At 43.9% G+C, this 16,368-nt stretch overlaps 1 protein-coding gene across 1 annotated transcript in view; it reads right to left on the bottom strand.

Annotated features, from left to right (window-relative positions):
- Positions 1-15,734, bottom strand: part of LOC137888692 (IQ motif and SEC7 domain-containing protein 1-like) — a gene marked incomplete at its 5' end in the record, with an annotated part of 49,901 nt that extends 34,167 nt beyond the window's left edge. Inside the window, one exon of the mRNA XM_068732128.1 lies at positions 15,391-15,734. Within this exon, the coding sequence (XP_068588229.1) occupies positions 15,391-15,734 (344 nt within the window). The remainder of the gene's footprint in view (positions 1-15,390) is intronic.
- Between the last annotated feature and the right edge of the window lie 634 nt (positions 15,735-16,368).

Genomic DNA, 16,368 nt, shown 5'->3' on the forward strand with positions numbered 1-16,368 from the left:
ACGACAGACATCTGGAGCTCCGACGTTTCCCCTGTGTCACTTTTAAGTTTAACAGCACACTGGCTGGCTGGAACTTTTGTGCCACACAGTGCAATGTTAAATGCAACAAACTTTCGTGGGTCACACACCAGCGAAGCGATAGCAGCTAGCCTGAAGGAAATGTTTGACAAGTGGCAAATTCCGTTGAGCAAAATCCACGTGATTCTGAGGGACAACGCCAGCAACATGAGAAAAGCGATGGACAACCTGGGGGCGCGTAGCGTCGGCTGCGTTTTTTAAATCGATTCAGCACTGTTTTTCTCTATTAGATCGGTATCAGATCGGTATCGGTATCTGTATCGATATCGGAAGTGAAAAACGTGGATCGGTGCATCCCTAACTAGAACCAGTGAATATTCCTCTGGATGATGTCACGAACTCAGACAAGACGACGTTTAGCTTCATGGATATCTGAGACTTCTACAACATGAACAATGCGGTGGTTGTTTCAGTCATGATTGATAAAACTATAATGAAGATAAACACTCTACTGTAAAAACTCTACTGGATGGATGGACATCCTTTTGTCATCATTTGTTGCAATATTTTTAGGACATTTAAGTCACATGTCCTTTAATATTGACGTATTGGACGAGAACGATTCACCCAACGGTAGCAGGGTTTACATCTCGCAGCAGCTGGCACTCTTTGGATGAAGCCCAGAAGAAACCACACTGAGATCTGCCACATCCTCACACCCAGCTAGAGGTCCACAATTATAAATAGATGCTCACAGATCACAACGGTTCACAGAGCAGACGCTGCCTGTAACGGACACGGATGATACGAGACTTAACTTCTACGACCGTTTGTCACGTTTTGGTACAAAAATAAAAAATGAAAAATTGTGGATTTTTTCTTGTCTTTCTATTGCAATACCTTTTCCGTTTGTAACTTGTTGTTTGCGAAAAGGGACGCAAGCATGACCAGATGAGCCCCAAAACGTCCCCAAAGCCACATTACATCTTCAACCAGAACTGTGAGATTCTGATTAAAACTTTAACTTTAAGTATTAAAGTCTTCTCTGGTGGTAATACGTGTTCTATCATTTGCTTAGAAATCGGCATAGCTTTATCTAAGGAATTCAAATCACTCCTTTATCTGTTAGCAAACAGTATCAGCATTTATTAGTTGTTTGGTATATGATCCCTTTAAACTGACTGTTTCCAATGTAATATGAAAAGAAATCAGCGTGTAGCCCCGCCCCTAAAGCATCCCCTGCTTCATGGTCTGTCTGACTCTAAATGGAGCATAATGTACTAAATGAACATCATGCTGTATTGAAGAAGACTGTAAACTAGAGATTGAGACCATAAACTCATGTTTACAATGTTTACTGAGGGAATAAATCAAGAGAGAAGTAGAGTCATTTTAGACTAGACTTCTATACAACCAGAGGAGTCGCCCCCTGGTGGACACTAGAGAGAATGCAGCTTTAACACACAGAAGCATCGACTTCACTTTTTCAGACCCAGAGGTTACCACCTGGAAGAGTTTGGTTAATACGTTAGTTTATTCAGCAGCTAAAGTGAGGAGGCCCTGAAGCCCCGCCCCCATTGCTGTGTCACATGTCCAAATTGCACCAACTTTGACGCTGCACATCTTTTGGTCCCCAGCAATACGACCGCCAAGTGTGAAGTAGATTGAAGTAGTACTGACAGTCGGAGTCATTTTCTCATAGACTTCTATACAACCAGAGGAGTCGCCCCCTGATGGTCACTAGAGAGAATGCAGCTTTAACACATGAAGCTTTGACTTCACTCTTAACGCCTGAGTGTAACCGTATTGTATAATTACACCGCGTCTTCAAATGCAAACAGCTTCTAATTAAACAAAGAGATGCTCACAAGTTGAGTCCTCATCTCTGCTTTGTGTTCTTGTGTATGTGTGCACATAAACAACAGTCTGGGGATGAGGAGAGCTTCTTCACACTGTAATAACTACATCATTATTGTAAAGGCCACAGATCGTTTTCATACTCATCAAACCGTTTTCAGTTCAGTTCAGAAGCTCCTGCATTCGCTGTTGTTTCTACACTCATTAATTCAGCGTCTTTCATCTGAGCAGTGTTCTGTCTTCACACCGGGTTTATTTATTCGGAGTCCACTACTCTGGGAGATAAAGTGACGGCGATTAAAATGCAAACGTGATCCCGGATGGCGGGTTGTCTCTTTGTCTTTGTACCCGAGCGGTGACTCCTTCTTTGCATGTCTCTCGGTGTCGTATTGGCTGCTTCTGTCCACTGATCCGAGGCGCTGCCGTAAATAAATCCTCTCTCTGTCTTCTGTCGCCAAAAAACGCTACCTGCAGCACGGCCGCCCGACCGTCCGGCAAAGTCACGGCGGGTCACCGGCTGCACACACACTGCTGCTGCTGCAGGAAACAAAACCGCAAAACCGCTTTCTGTTCCTGCTGACGGAGGGGCGTCGGCCTCATGGAGGAAAAAGGTTGGGAGGAGGAGGAGGAGGAGGAGGAGGATCGAGGTTTAAAAGCACTAATGAGGAAAAACAAACAGGAGAGGGAGGAGGACAGGAGGAAATCAGGAGCGCAGCTTTAACAAGGAGATGAAGAGGAAGTAAGGAAGAGAAGGAAACAGGGTATAGCTAAAGGAGAAGTGGAGGGACGTGACAAGGGGATTGTGGGATTAACGAGGACGAGATGAAATTTAAAAAGAGGAGGAGAAGGGGAGTAGTGTGGCAGCAGGTTAAAGGAGGATGATGAGAGGAAGGAGGGGCAGAAAAAAATGAGAAGGACAGAGGTGTGGCAGGAGGAAGGAAACAGAAAGAGGACGCTGCCTAAAGATAATGTTGAGAAGGACAAGGACGAGAACAAATAAAGGAGGAGGTTAAACGAGGAGGAGGAGGAGGAGGAGGAGGAGGAGAAAGATACTGAGAAGGACGCTGCTCGAGGATTGCATATTAAAAAAGGACAAAAAGAAAGAGAAGAAGAATTATAAACAAGAAGAAGGAAATGCAGAGGACTGTGGCTAAAGGTCAGCAGATGATGTGAAGCACAAGGACAAGGAGGAAGAAGAGGAGGAGGAGGAGGAGGAGAGACGAAGAGTCCTCAGTGTACTACTAACACATGAACTAGGTTGTATGTTGTGTGGTTTGATCAGGTCTAAAGCAGGCGGCAACCTCCGGTTCATAAAGTGAAGTCAGAGCTTCACGTGTTAAAGCTGCATTCTCTCTAGTGTCCACCAGGGGGCGACTCCTCTGGTTGTATAGAAGTCTAGTCTAAAATGACTCTACTTCTCTCTTGATTTATTCCCTCAGTAAACATTGTAAACATGAGTTTATGGTCTCAATCTCTAGTTTACAGTCTTCTTCAATACAGCATGATGTTCATTTAGTACATTATGCTCCATTTAGAGTCAAACACACCATAAAGCAGGGGATGATTTAGGGGCGGGGCTACACAGTGATTGACAGGTCTCTACCAGAGACGTCTCTATGTCACTCCTCCTCAGTCCAGATATGGTCACTTCCTGTTCACTGGGTGCAAAAAAACCACCACATTGCGACGGCAGTAATCCAAGATGGCGACGGTGAAATCTGCGAACTCGAGGCTTCAAAACGTAACGAGTGACGTTACGATGACTACGTCCACTTCTTATGTACAGTCTGTGGTTGAGACTTTTTGTAAAAGTTTGCAGGAAAGAGTAATCCTGTTATTATTAATACTGTTCATTGACACTGTTTGTAATGTACTAGTGGCCAATTATAAAGTGGCATCATAATCACTGTGTGCAGCGATTCAGAGCTCTGCAACCAGAGGAAACACGTCCTTTCTTCACCATGAACAGGGTTCTTTGAACCTATTGCAAAAAACAACAACATGCCTTTGTGGTTCTGGGTATCATAGACGGCGGCAGTTAAGGAAACATTTTAAGATATTTCGCCTGAAGCCCGATTCGGTCACATTTCTGTCAAACAAACCGTTTCTCCAGCTTCTCTGAGAGAACACGTCTGCGGGGAGTTGGCGGTTAAATGAAGCGACTCACGCGCTCCCAGGCCGTACGGCGAGCGCGACAGATTCTCGCCTCTATTTCTGAGCTGAGAAGTCTGCTGCAGCTCAGGTGAGAAAGTGAAGCTGCTCTTCTAACGGCGACGGAAAAAAAAGGAGATTCAGATTGATCATCACAAATCTCTGCAGGTAATTATCTTTGCTGTCGTTCTCCATTCATCAGACTGTAACAGGGAAGAGCTCTGAAATCATTATTATGACTATCTCACGTTCGGCCTTTTAGATGTCTTATTAACACTGTATTTGATGGGTCACAGTCTCCTGGTAATGTCCTAGAAATGAATGAGCCGACGTGTGAAGAGATATAATGTGTCTGCAGAGGACTGTGTCTCTAATTACAGGGACAAATAGGGACAACTGTTGCTCTTACACCAATACACCAATCCTCAGTGCTCCCTCCCTTTAATTACAGGTTCTGCAGAGTCTCTGGAGGTCTCAGCTAGCTGTGCCACACTGTCTATGGTCGAGGGTTTCCACGATAAACTGTATTCAGCAGATAATAAATAGTGTTAATAGTATAGACAATGGCCTTGTTGTTGTTGTTGACATTAACAGTTGAAACCTGATGATTTGAGAATTCCATAAAACTGCTCTGGTTGTATAAAGTTCTTCAGAGCTTCACATGTTAAAGCTGCATTCTCTCTAGTGTCCACCAGGGGGCGACTCCTCTGGTTGTATAGAAGTCTAGTCTAAAATGACTCTACTTCTCTCTTGATTTATTCCCTCAGTAAACATTGTAAACATGAGTTTATGGTCTCAATCTCTAGTTTACAGTCTTCTTCAATACAGCATGATGTTCATTTAGTACATTATGGAACATTTAGAGTCAAACAGACCATAAAGAGGGGATGATTTAGGGGCGGGCTACACACTGATTGACAGGTCTCTACCAGAGAGGTATACGGCGTCTCTACGTCACTCCTCCTCAGTCCAGATATGGTCACTTCCTGTTCATTGGTCACCAAAAAAACAAGATGGCGACCATCGTAATCCAAGATGGAGACGGTAAAGACAACAAACTCGAGGCTTCAAAACAGCATTCCACAAACCAAGACGACTACGTCCACTTCTTACATCTATGGTAAACACCTGTGGAGCTAACACTCGCAGTTAGCACATCATGAACTAGCCTTAGCACTACTATCACCGCTAGCTGCTGAAGGAATCCTGCATGTATGTTAATGATTGTAATAGTGACTAAAGAGGAACACTGTGGTGGTGGTTCACTTTGTTTTCATACATCCTCTATATTAATCTGTCTGCTTCTCTCTGAAATCCCTTTATCCAAAACATGTGATAATATATATACTTAGGGAGCGCAGTTTGTGACAGTGTGGACTCCATCGTAAAAGCAGGGGGGCGGGGCTTAGCAAAAGATACATTTCACAAACTGCGATACCCGTTAGTCACCTAGACAGAAAAACTAGTGAATAGGGTCCAGGTTGAAAAGTAGCCCGTTGAGCCTCGTTGAGCCTCTCAAATATTTCATCTTTCCTCATTTGGCCGCCTTAAGAGATCAATAATCAGCTCCGAAATTCACACTGAAACTCACATTTCATGCATGATTTCACCGCAAACCCTCAGAGCCACGGAGCCGCAGCGTCGGAGCAGCTCGCTGTTCACGGAGAACAGATTGTGGGAATATTTAGACTCTGATTCAGCCGCGTCGTTCACCGCCTCGCTTCATGTTGAACCTGCGTGTGGAGGGTTGGCGGGTGTTAATTTCGAGCCCTGGAAGAGCCTGACTGCTGTCGTACTGCTCGGACAATTATGTTCTCGACGCGTTTAAATACACAAACACACCACAACCTACTCACACACGCACACACACACACACACACACACACACACACACACACACAAACATATCTGAGCACCTTCTGGTTGTTCTGTTCTTCTGGGGGTGTTTGAAGCCCACAAAATACTGCAGAACACAACACACTGATTACTCTCTCTCTCTCTCTCTCTCTCTCTCTCTCTCTCTCTCTCTCTCTCTCTCTCTCTCTCTCTCTCTCTCTCTCTCTCTCTCTCTCTCTCTCTCTCACACACACACACACACACACACATTGCAAGCCACATTTGGAGCAGTGCAGGCTGTTTACATGAGCTTGTTTCTCTCCCTGCTGCAGCAAAGCTGGTTGGCGTGTGTATAAATATGAACAGACATAATAAGCCCTGATCATCCACCCACAGCCCTGCACACACACACACACACACACACACACACACACACATATACAGTATAGCGCAGGGTAGTTAGCATTTTTGCTGCATCATGCCTCAGTCTGTCTGAGGAAACAGGAGACGCAGAGTGAAGGACTGAACTCTGAAGGACACTTCCTGTCCGACTCAAGAGGACAGTAAAGACTTCGGGCTTCTACTGTCTCCATTATGTTTCTACTCTTCTTTCAGTGTAGTCATTATCAGGAAAACATCTCTGAAACAGCAGCGACGGCGTCCGACACTTTGATCCGGAGGGAAATATCTCAACAACATGACATTTCCTGTAAATATTCAGGGTCCCCAGAGGATGATTCTCCATGTGTCTGGTGCCAAGAAGAGGATAGAAGAGAAAGAAATAATAGGAAATGATTTCCCCGTCTCTTTGAGGGTAACATTTAGCGTATAACAGGAAATAAAAATGATTAAAAGAAAGAAAGAAATGAGGATAATTTTCAAAAATGCATGTAGAGTTTGTGGAAAAGGATCGGCTTCTTTTAGGAGCTCTCACCGAGTCACAGCGGAGAGGAGGGGAACTAAACCGCCCGACACATTAAACATGAACAGCAGATTTTATTTAAATCAAAAGCACCGACGTGCAGCTCCTAAGGAGGTCATGGCTCATGGAGGGAGCTGCAGTGCTGGAATGAGCATCAGAGTTATTGTTACGACGCGTCAGGCTATAAAAGCGGCGTGAAGACGAGTGGACGGCAGCAGCTGGTGGCCACTGATGGTGAAACATGAGTGAAGCAGCGCATCATGATGATGATGACGATGGTGATGATGATAAAAAGAGCTCCGCCCCTGAGGCTTCATTTGCCACATTAGAGCATTTTCAAGATTCAATAATTTATCACGAATCAAACGCGGTTGATTTTGTTTCGGTGCGTTCAACAACATAATCAGGATCAGGACGGTATCCATGCTCGTTCTCTTTATCGATACTCTTATCGGTTCTTTTTGAGTATTTTGTGGGAAAAAAAAAGAAATAATTAAGAAAATAATCAACACTTCTTTATTGTTCTTGTATGTAAACTAATATTGCTGTTGACCAGCAACACAAGAAGTTATAAATCCTTTAACTACATTCTCATCTCAACAATGATCTCCGTATGACATCACCACCGTATGACATCACTACCTTATGACATCACTACCGTATGACATCACCAGCGTATGACATCACCACCGTGACCTGACGGCTGCTCCACAGACAGACTGGTGTTCTGCTCGTGGGTCACATGTTGTGATGAACTCACTCCTGAGGGTTTCATTGAGTTTGAGACGACCAGAGTTCTCAGCGTCTACCGGAGTCAAATGTAGCTTCACTTTGGATCTGTTTGTTCTCCCGGGGGGGATCCCTACTCTGGATAAGTGAGATGTTCTATCTGAATACTGGTCTTTTAATCGAGTCACAAACATTCTCTGGGGAAATAGTCGGATCAAAAGTATTTTCATCCACCGCACTGCAAGTTTAAAACCGTGGACATGAAAGCCTCTCTGTGACGTCTGCTGAGACGATTCTAGCTTCACCTCCACTGAGACCAACCACCAGCTCAGATTCTCTACCAGGTAAGAAGCGGATCCACCCGCCTTCACCTCGTACAGGCTTCTTGTGCACCTGAGTCCCTTTGTGGAGCAGAGCGGTCTCAAGAGGTGTTGTTTTTTTTGTTGAGCAAAACATACTCCAAAGTGAATTTCCTGTCTGTCCAGTGGAGAGGTCACATGACATATAAAAATCTATGGGATTATTGAGTTCAGGTCTCAAGTCTCAGATGAGTTCAGCCTCCAGAGCTTCCTTGAATATTTTCTATGCAACACGAATGAAATGCATTTCTGTGAGATTGTGCTGTGGCTTCGTGTGAATGTCAGTGTTGATAACAGCCTCTTGTGGCCTCATGGCTCTGACTGTGAGCATCTGTGGATCAGGAGTTTAATGTTAACCGGGTCTGAACCGACAACATCTGAGTGAAGTTTGTATCCTGTAGTCTTTATCAAAGAGCAGCGGCTGCTGCGACACATGAACATGTGCATGTGTTGTGTTTTCTGAAATGAATGAGTCGCTCTGATCAAATCACGGCTACAGCGGGTTGATCTCCGGCTCCGACTGTCCGCTGGGACACTGAGCCACAATTGGCTCCCTGGTTGATTGACAGCAGCCCACTGCTCCTGATGAGTCGGATAGTTTAAACGCTGAGGTTCAATTTCATGTATGTGACGATTAAAATAATGAGTTTTAAGTTACTGTCACTTAAAAAAATGTGTTTGTCATAGAGCAAAGAGAGTCCTCACCGATGATCTAGTTCACTTTGTGTCATTACATTCATTCCAGAGCAACACTTACATTTATTCTAGAGCATCAATTACATTCATTCTACAGCAACACTTACATTTATTCTAGAGCAACACTTACATTCATTCTACAGCAATAGTTACATTTATTCTAGAGCAACACTTACATTCATTCTAGAGCAACACTTACATTCATTCTAGAGCAAACACTTACATTCATTCTATGAGCAACACTTACATTCATTCTAGAGCAACACTTCATTTATTCTAGAGCATCAATTACATTCATTCTAGAGCAACACTTACATTCATTCTAGAGCAACAATTACATTCATTCTACAGCAACACTTACATTCATTCTAGAGCATTAATTATATTTATTCTAGAGCAAGACTTACATTCATTCTTGAGCAACACTTACATTCATTCTAGAGCAACACTTACATTCATTCTAGAACAAAACTTACATTCATTTACAGCAACACTTACATTCATTCTAGAGCAACACTTACATTTATTCTAGAGCAACACTTACATTCATTCTAGAGCAACACTTACATTCATTCTACAGCAATAGTTACATTCATTCTAGAGCAACACTTACATTCATTCTAGAACAACACTTACATTCATTCTACAGCAACACTTACATTCATTCTACAGCAACACTTACATTCATTCTAGAGCAACACTTACATTCATTCTAGAGCAACACTTACATTCATTCTAGAGCAACACTTACATTCATTCTACAGCAATAGTTACATTCATTCTAGAGCAACACTTACATTCATTCTAGAACAACACTTACATTCATTCTACAGCAACACTTACATTCATTCTAGAGCAACACTTACATTCATTCTAGAGCAACACTTACATTCATTCTAGAACAACACTTACATTCATTCTACAGCAACACTTACATTCATTCTAGAGCAAACACTTACATTCATTCTAGAGCAACACTTACATTCATTCTAGAGCAACACTTACATTTATTCTACAGCAATAGTTCATTTATTCTAGAGCAATACATACTGTTATTCCAGTGCAAATGACATTGTACTTATTCACACTTATTATTTTAGGACTTGCGTTGTGGCTGTGGATCTGTGTTAGCTGAAGTTGTTTAGTTTTTCTCGTTTTAAATGCACTGATCAGGAGTGGCACTCTTAATTGTGTTGCAATGTGAACAACGACAATAAAAGCTCATTATCTCTTCTCTTAAAATACTGAATCACACGCAACAATAAATCCTAAGATTGACGACTAATCCGCCGGAGCTCCGTTAATTGATTCAGGCTCCGATTACGACCCTGATTAAATAAAGATGCTGCTTCTTGTTTTAATCAGATGATCAGTGGTTATGTTCTCGGTGCAGCCATGAACACCTGCCTTCTAATCAGACACAGAAACACGAGGACGGACGGCTGAGACGAGGCGGTCCAGGTCTCCAGAGTCCAGTTAAAAACCTGAAACACTTTGACGTGAGGAGGAAGACCGTTGAAGAACACGAGAGGAACGTGTTTGAGGAGTTCAGGAGGGAGACATCATAACCTAGATGCTCAGTCAGCACAGTCTGACGTTCAGCTTCACATTCCTGCCTCCCCAGAGGAGGAACCATTTAGATTTAAAATGTGTGTAAAAATGTGTGTGTATAAACCATACAGTAAAAATAATAACGACGCTGTCGTATTTACGCCTAGATGACGCTATTTTGAGTGTTGATGGAGATGCTACAATGTTAGCTTAGCATAGCACCGATCGATCCGAGCTCCATTCAGAAAACAAACATTTTAAAAGTTGCTCGTCGTCTTGAGGAGAGAACTAACAAAACATGAATTCAGACTTTTTACAAATCTGCATCATTTTGTAGATATTTCGGCGTCCCTTTCTATCCGTTCATTGTAATGAAATCACAGCTAAAGTGTTTGTTTTATGTTCAGCTGTCGTAAACCAGCAGCTCAGTGGAATTCACCAGACGATGTTCTGAACCAGACAAGACGGCGTTTAGTTTCTGCTTCCCAACGACCCGAACTCAGAATAAATCCCCAAAATGAATTAATTCGGTTTCATTTTTTTTTTTTTAGCCAGAAGCCATTTTGTGAGAGCTGGTGCCACTTCACCGAGATGGTGGTTATCACAAAGCTTCAATAAATGATGTGAGCGCCTGTAGACTCTGTAGTCACACGGTGTTTCTGTTACTGTGACGTCACTCAGGATGTGAGAGTCGCTATCGAACGGCGACACCTCCTTTCAAACGCTCGTGACTCTTCTCCTGCTTAGAGGTGTGAAATGGAAACCCATTAAATCTGCCCCCCCCCCTCGTTTTCATCAAAGAACCAGCAATTCGAGAACAAACACAAAAAGAGTGTCATGGATGAAAACCTCCATCGCCTTGATTCAGTGGGTTTTGGAGGAGAACTCTGGAAACAGGAAGTAGTTTGATTTTCAAAACCTCATCAACCACCTCAGCGACTGCAGAACAATGCTTGCATGTGAACGCACATTGGCCAATAAAGATGATTCGGATAGAAGCCAGTCGTGGAAAGTATCCAAGTACTTTTACTCAAGTTATTGTACTTACTATTGGACAATTTGAAAGTACTTTCTAATTCCACTCCATCACATCTGAATCAATATTGTACTTTTTACTGCGCTGCATCAGTGTGATCACTTTAGAATGTGGTTATGAATCATCGCATCATTCCATCCTGGTTATTATTATTTGGGGCGCTGGATGTCTGATTTGACACTAAATTTCTCCCAAATGCCAAATACAGATAGACGGACAGCCACAGCATCACAGATCACATTCCTGCTCCCCAGAGGACGAACCGCTTAGATTTAAACAACTAGCGCCACCTTCAGGACACACTTTACATCAGTGTCTGCTCCACTAGTAGGACCCTAAGAGCAGCTAAATCACCAGTATGTTATAATAACGGTCCTCAGCCTGCTCAGCGTTACTCACACAGCTTCACAGCCTGAATCTGTCCCAGAAAGCCTGAGCGGGGAGTCGGGTCGGAATCATCTCGAGGTTTCCAGGCAACAGCCTCCTCCTTTTGGGATTAAAGCAACAATGCTGCTGAGTCAACTCTTCAGCAACGCTTCCCAAACAGGCCGGCGTGACTCAGCTCGTGTCTTTTCTTCCTCAACACTCCACCGGCGGAGCAGAGAGCTAATGAAGCGCCACACTGCTGGGACCGGGGGGGTCGGATTCCCACCTGCACCGCCGGGCTGAAGAGGACGTCTCTAAGAAGAACTAGAACCAAGAAGGAAGCTCAGTAATGTTGTCTAAACAGAGAATATTAACGTCTGTTATTATTCAAGAGTCTACGGGAGCAGAGCAGTGACTGAACACAGTCCTACTCAGTGAAGCCAAAGCTTCACGTGTTAAAAACTGCATTCTCTCTAGTGTCCACCAGGGGGCGACTCCTCTGTTGTATAGAAGTCTAGTCTAAAATGACTCTACTTCTCTCTTGATTTATTCCCTCAGTAAACATTGTAAACATGAGTTTATGGTCTCAATCTCTAGTTTACAGTCTTCTTCAATACAGCATGATGTTCATTTAGTACATTATGGAACATTTAGAGTCAAACACACCATAAAGAGGGGATGATTTAGGGGCGGGGCTACACAGTGATTGATGGCGACAGTAAAAAAACCAAGATGGCAACGGCCAAAATACCAAACGCAAGGCTTCAAACAACAGTCCGCAAACCAATGAGTGGTTCCACTCATAAACATTTCACTCTGTTGTGACAGAAACACCTTTCAGTAGAAACAACAGTGGACACTTCATCACCTTTAAAGTCGATATAATGAACTTTATTCCCACGTGACCATCTCCTCTTGAAACTAACTCAGTAGTTTTGTTGATGTATGTCGCATGTAAGCAGCAGAAATTGACTCACGTTACTGGATTTGGGTCCTTATGTTTTAATAAAGAGATAAGTTTTGGGTTTCTATTGTGGTTAAAATGATGAAATGATCAAAACACACTGACTGCTCTGTATGTCTCACGTCTGACACTAACAGGCTATAAACAGCCGATGTCTGTGATCACACTCCGACCGTCACATGATTCAAACTGTGATGTTACTGTCTGTCCGTCTGTAGAGAGAGAGAGACAGAGAGACAGAGAGAGAGAGAGAGGAGAGACAGACAGAGAGAGAGAGAGAGAGAGAGAGAGAGAGAGAGACAGAGAGAGAGAGAGAGAGGAGAGAGAGAGAAAGAGAGAGAGAGAGAGAGAGAGAGAGAGAGACAGAGACAGAGAGAGAGACAGAGAGAGACAGAGACAGAGAGAGAGAGAGACAGAGAGAGACAGAGACAGAGAGAGAGACAGAGAGAGAGAGAGAGAGAGAGAGAGAGAGAGAGAGACAGAGAGAGACAGAGACAGAGAGAGAGACAGAGAGAAAGAGAGAGAGACAGAGAGAGAGACAGAGAGAGAGAGCGAGAGAGAGAGAGAGAGAGAGACAGAGAGAGACAGAGACAGAGAGAGAGACAGAGAGAGAGAGCGAGAGAGAGACAGAGAGAGACAGAGACAGAGAGAGAGAGAGAGAGAGAGACAGAGAGAGACAGAGACAGAGAGAGAGAGAGAGAGACAGAGAGAGACAGAGACAGAGAGAGAGACAGAGAGAGACAGAGACAGAGAGAGAGACAGAGAGAGAGACAGAGAGAGAGAGAGAGAGACAGAGAGAGAGACAGAGAGACACAGAGAGAGACTGAAGTTTTACAATCCAGTTGTTGAAAAGCAGAAGCAGAGGTGCGTGACTCTATCTACTATATCTATTATATCTACTGTATCTATTATATCTATTATATCTATTATACATTTATCTCACAGCCTTCTTTACAGAGAAGATATGAAATATGACGCTTCGTTGACTAAAAACTACCAAACCGTATAACCAGTTAGAGCTGAAATGATTTGTCAATTATTAGATCAAAAGAGTGGATTGAAAACACTCCCACTGTAGTCCACAGGGAGCGCCAGAACCAACACAGAAGAACGTTCCTCACAGTAGCTTTAAGTAGAACAGTTCTTCTTCTTCTGTTGCAGCACGGAACTCTCAGTGAGTCCCTGAAAACTGATCTTCTGAACACTTAAGGCTCTATACGAGTTCACTTCCCTTAAGGGAGCGAGAGTGTCCTTCACTTAACCCACACTTGGTCCCGATGCCACTTGAAGTGCATCCCCACAATGCATCACGGTCAACACTAACACCTGTCCAGCTGTTGCAGAGTGTGTCGGTAAGCTTATGGCGATTCATCACGATGTCATTAAACATAATCATTATGAAGCTTTTATTATTGATGTCTCCACTGAGCAACGCTGTGGTGTTTCTATGATTTTATTAAACATATTGTATTATAATCATATATATATAATTCATTATATAATTAATTTCTTCTTATTATTTTCATTTGTTTTGTTTTACGTGCTCTATAACTAAATTGACTTGCCTAATAATAATACAAAAATATATAATTAATATTAATATAATAAAAAATAATAAATACATCTTACATTGTCCACATAGTACATATATTTATGTCATTGTGAGAAATATCTTCCCTCCTTAAGTCTCCTCACACAGTCCACCATCGTTCTCATAGTTTTGAGTGTTGTGTGGTTTTAGTTTGATGCTGAGCTGAAGCACGTCTCACAGGTGGACATTGACGTGTTCTGCTGATGAGAGAAGAGTCGCCGGTGGACCAGGTGTGGGACCGGGAGGACCTCTCTGTCTTTACTCGGCTCTCCACCGCTTCTTTTGTCCGCGTCTCTTTTTTAAATCGTCGTCACGCCAACAGAGCGGACTGGAGTTTGAATTTAGGACGCAGACAATGAGACGCACGGTGAACGGCAGATCATTATGATAGAGTCATGAAATAAAGCTCAATATGAATAAAGAGCGCCTTAAACTACTCGCCTCTTTTTATTCAGTATAGTCTGCTGAATAACCTACTGTAGTAAACTACAGTCACATTGTATTACATGGATATGTTGTTGTTGTTGTTGTGTTGTTGTTGTTGTGGGGGAATGAAATGCAAAAAGAGCAGATTTTATTATTTATTATAAATAAACAGTAACATGCTGGCATATATGGTACAATTACCGTAAAACCCAGTTATTCTAGTATCAGATACTGTAATTCAATATACAATAAGATACTGTTAAGATGAATTACAGCAGCTGCACTGTAAAATAAGGAGTTTTATTCTAAAGACCGAGGGGACGGCCCCTCATCTTTAAGGTGGACTGAGGAGATTGTGGGGGTCGTTGTGACGCGCTGGGAGGCAAACTCCCCCTTAATGCTCATTTAAAAAGTTTAGGTCGTTGCATCAGAGACGCAGCGAGAGAGAGAGAGAGAGAGAGAGAGAGAGAGAGAGAGAGAGAGAGAGAGAGAGGCAAAGGCACGCGCACACGTGCACGCGCCAAAAAGAAACGACGGGTCAACAGTGGCAACACAAATAAAATAAAGATCTCCTCCTCTGCTGCACACCAACAGCAATACTACTAGTACTACTAGTACACTGTGATGTAGCAGTACTACTGCCACAGTACTGCTCATACTGCGACCAGCGCACAGCGTGACACCCCGGAGCTGCTGTCATGTCGCATTTCATTAAGATTTACAACCATAAGGATAAAAACACAAGCGTCCGCTCCAAGCGGCGGCGGCAGCAGTGCGCATCACCGGCGGAAAACACGCAGCGAGTGCGGCGCGAGGAGCAACACGGCGACGCTACGACATGATAAGATCAATCAGCGACATCTCGTCCCCTTGTTGTTGTCTTCTTACCAGTACAGCAGCTTGTGTGCAGGATCGCGGGCGTTTTGTCCGAGGCGCAGTTGATGCACCACATTGTTGCTGATGATGATGATGATGATGATGAACGCTGCTGCTGCTGCTGCCTGCAACAACAACCAGGAGGAGACCGAGAGAAGGAGACAGGTGGGTGAGAGAGAGAGAGAGAGAGAGAGAGAGAGAGAGAGCGAGAGAGAGAGAGGGAGACAGGTGAGGGAGAGAGAGAGAGATACCGACCGACTATCCAGGGCTGCCTCAGCCCCTCTCTCTCTCTCTCTCTCCTGCTCTGTGTCCACCTCTCTCTCTCCCTCCCTCCCTCCCTCTCTCCTTCCCTCGCTCTTCGTCAGCAGCACATCATCTTCCCTCCTTCATCGCGTCTCTCTCCTCACAGTCTCCTCTTTTCTTCTTCAAACTTTCCCCCCCCCAAATGTATGATGAAGGTAAACGTGCCTCCACTTGTGAAGCAGGGTTGGACCCTTAAAGGGACACTTCAGCTGTTTGTTTGTTCAAACTTCAGGGACTTTCAGGAGACGACAGATCTTCAGCAGCAGTCTGCTGACGACACGAGGACAGTCAAAGCGGCTCGAACAGATGAAGACGTGATGGTGAACCGGTGTAAAATAACATGGGCCTCGTCGTGAAGGTCAAAGGTGAACGGACTTGTCCTTGTGTTGCATTCGTTCCAGTGTTATGACCACTCAAAGCTTTGACACCAACTGACCCATTCACACACGTCGATGGGACCGGAGGAGCTGGGAATCGAACCGACGATCCTCTGGTTGGAGGACGACCCGCTCAGTAGCTCATCCTTTCTCCGGAGCGGCGGGGGGGGGGGGGGGGGGGGGGACCGTTAGACCCAGTGGACCGGGTCGCTGTCCGGCTCTTTTTCTGTAAGTGTAGCATTAAAGCAGGGTGGAGCTAACTAGCCGTGCTGATTCACTGATTCATGTGACACCACGTTCCGTTGCTTAT

This window comes from Cebidichthys violaceus, unplaced genomic scaffold (genome assembly GCF_023349555.1).
Source record: "Cebidichthys violaceus isolate CVI_PGR_0920_01 unplaced genomic scaffold, fCebVio1.0.p SCAF_57, whole genome shotgun sequence".
Classification (NCBI taxonomy): domain Eukaryota; kingdom Metazoa; phylum Chordata; class Actinopteri; order Perciformes; family Stichaeidae; genus Cebidichthys; species Cebidichthys violaceus.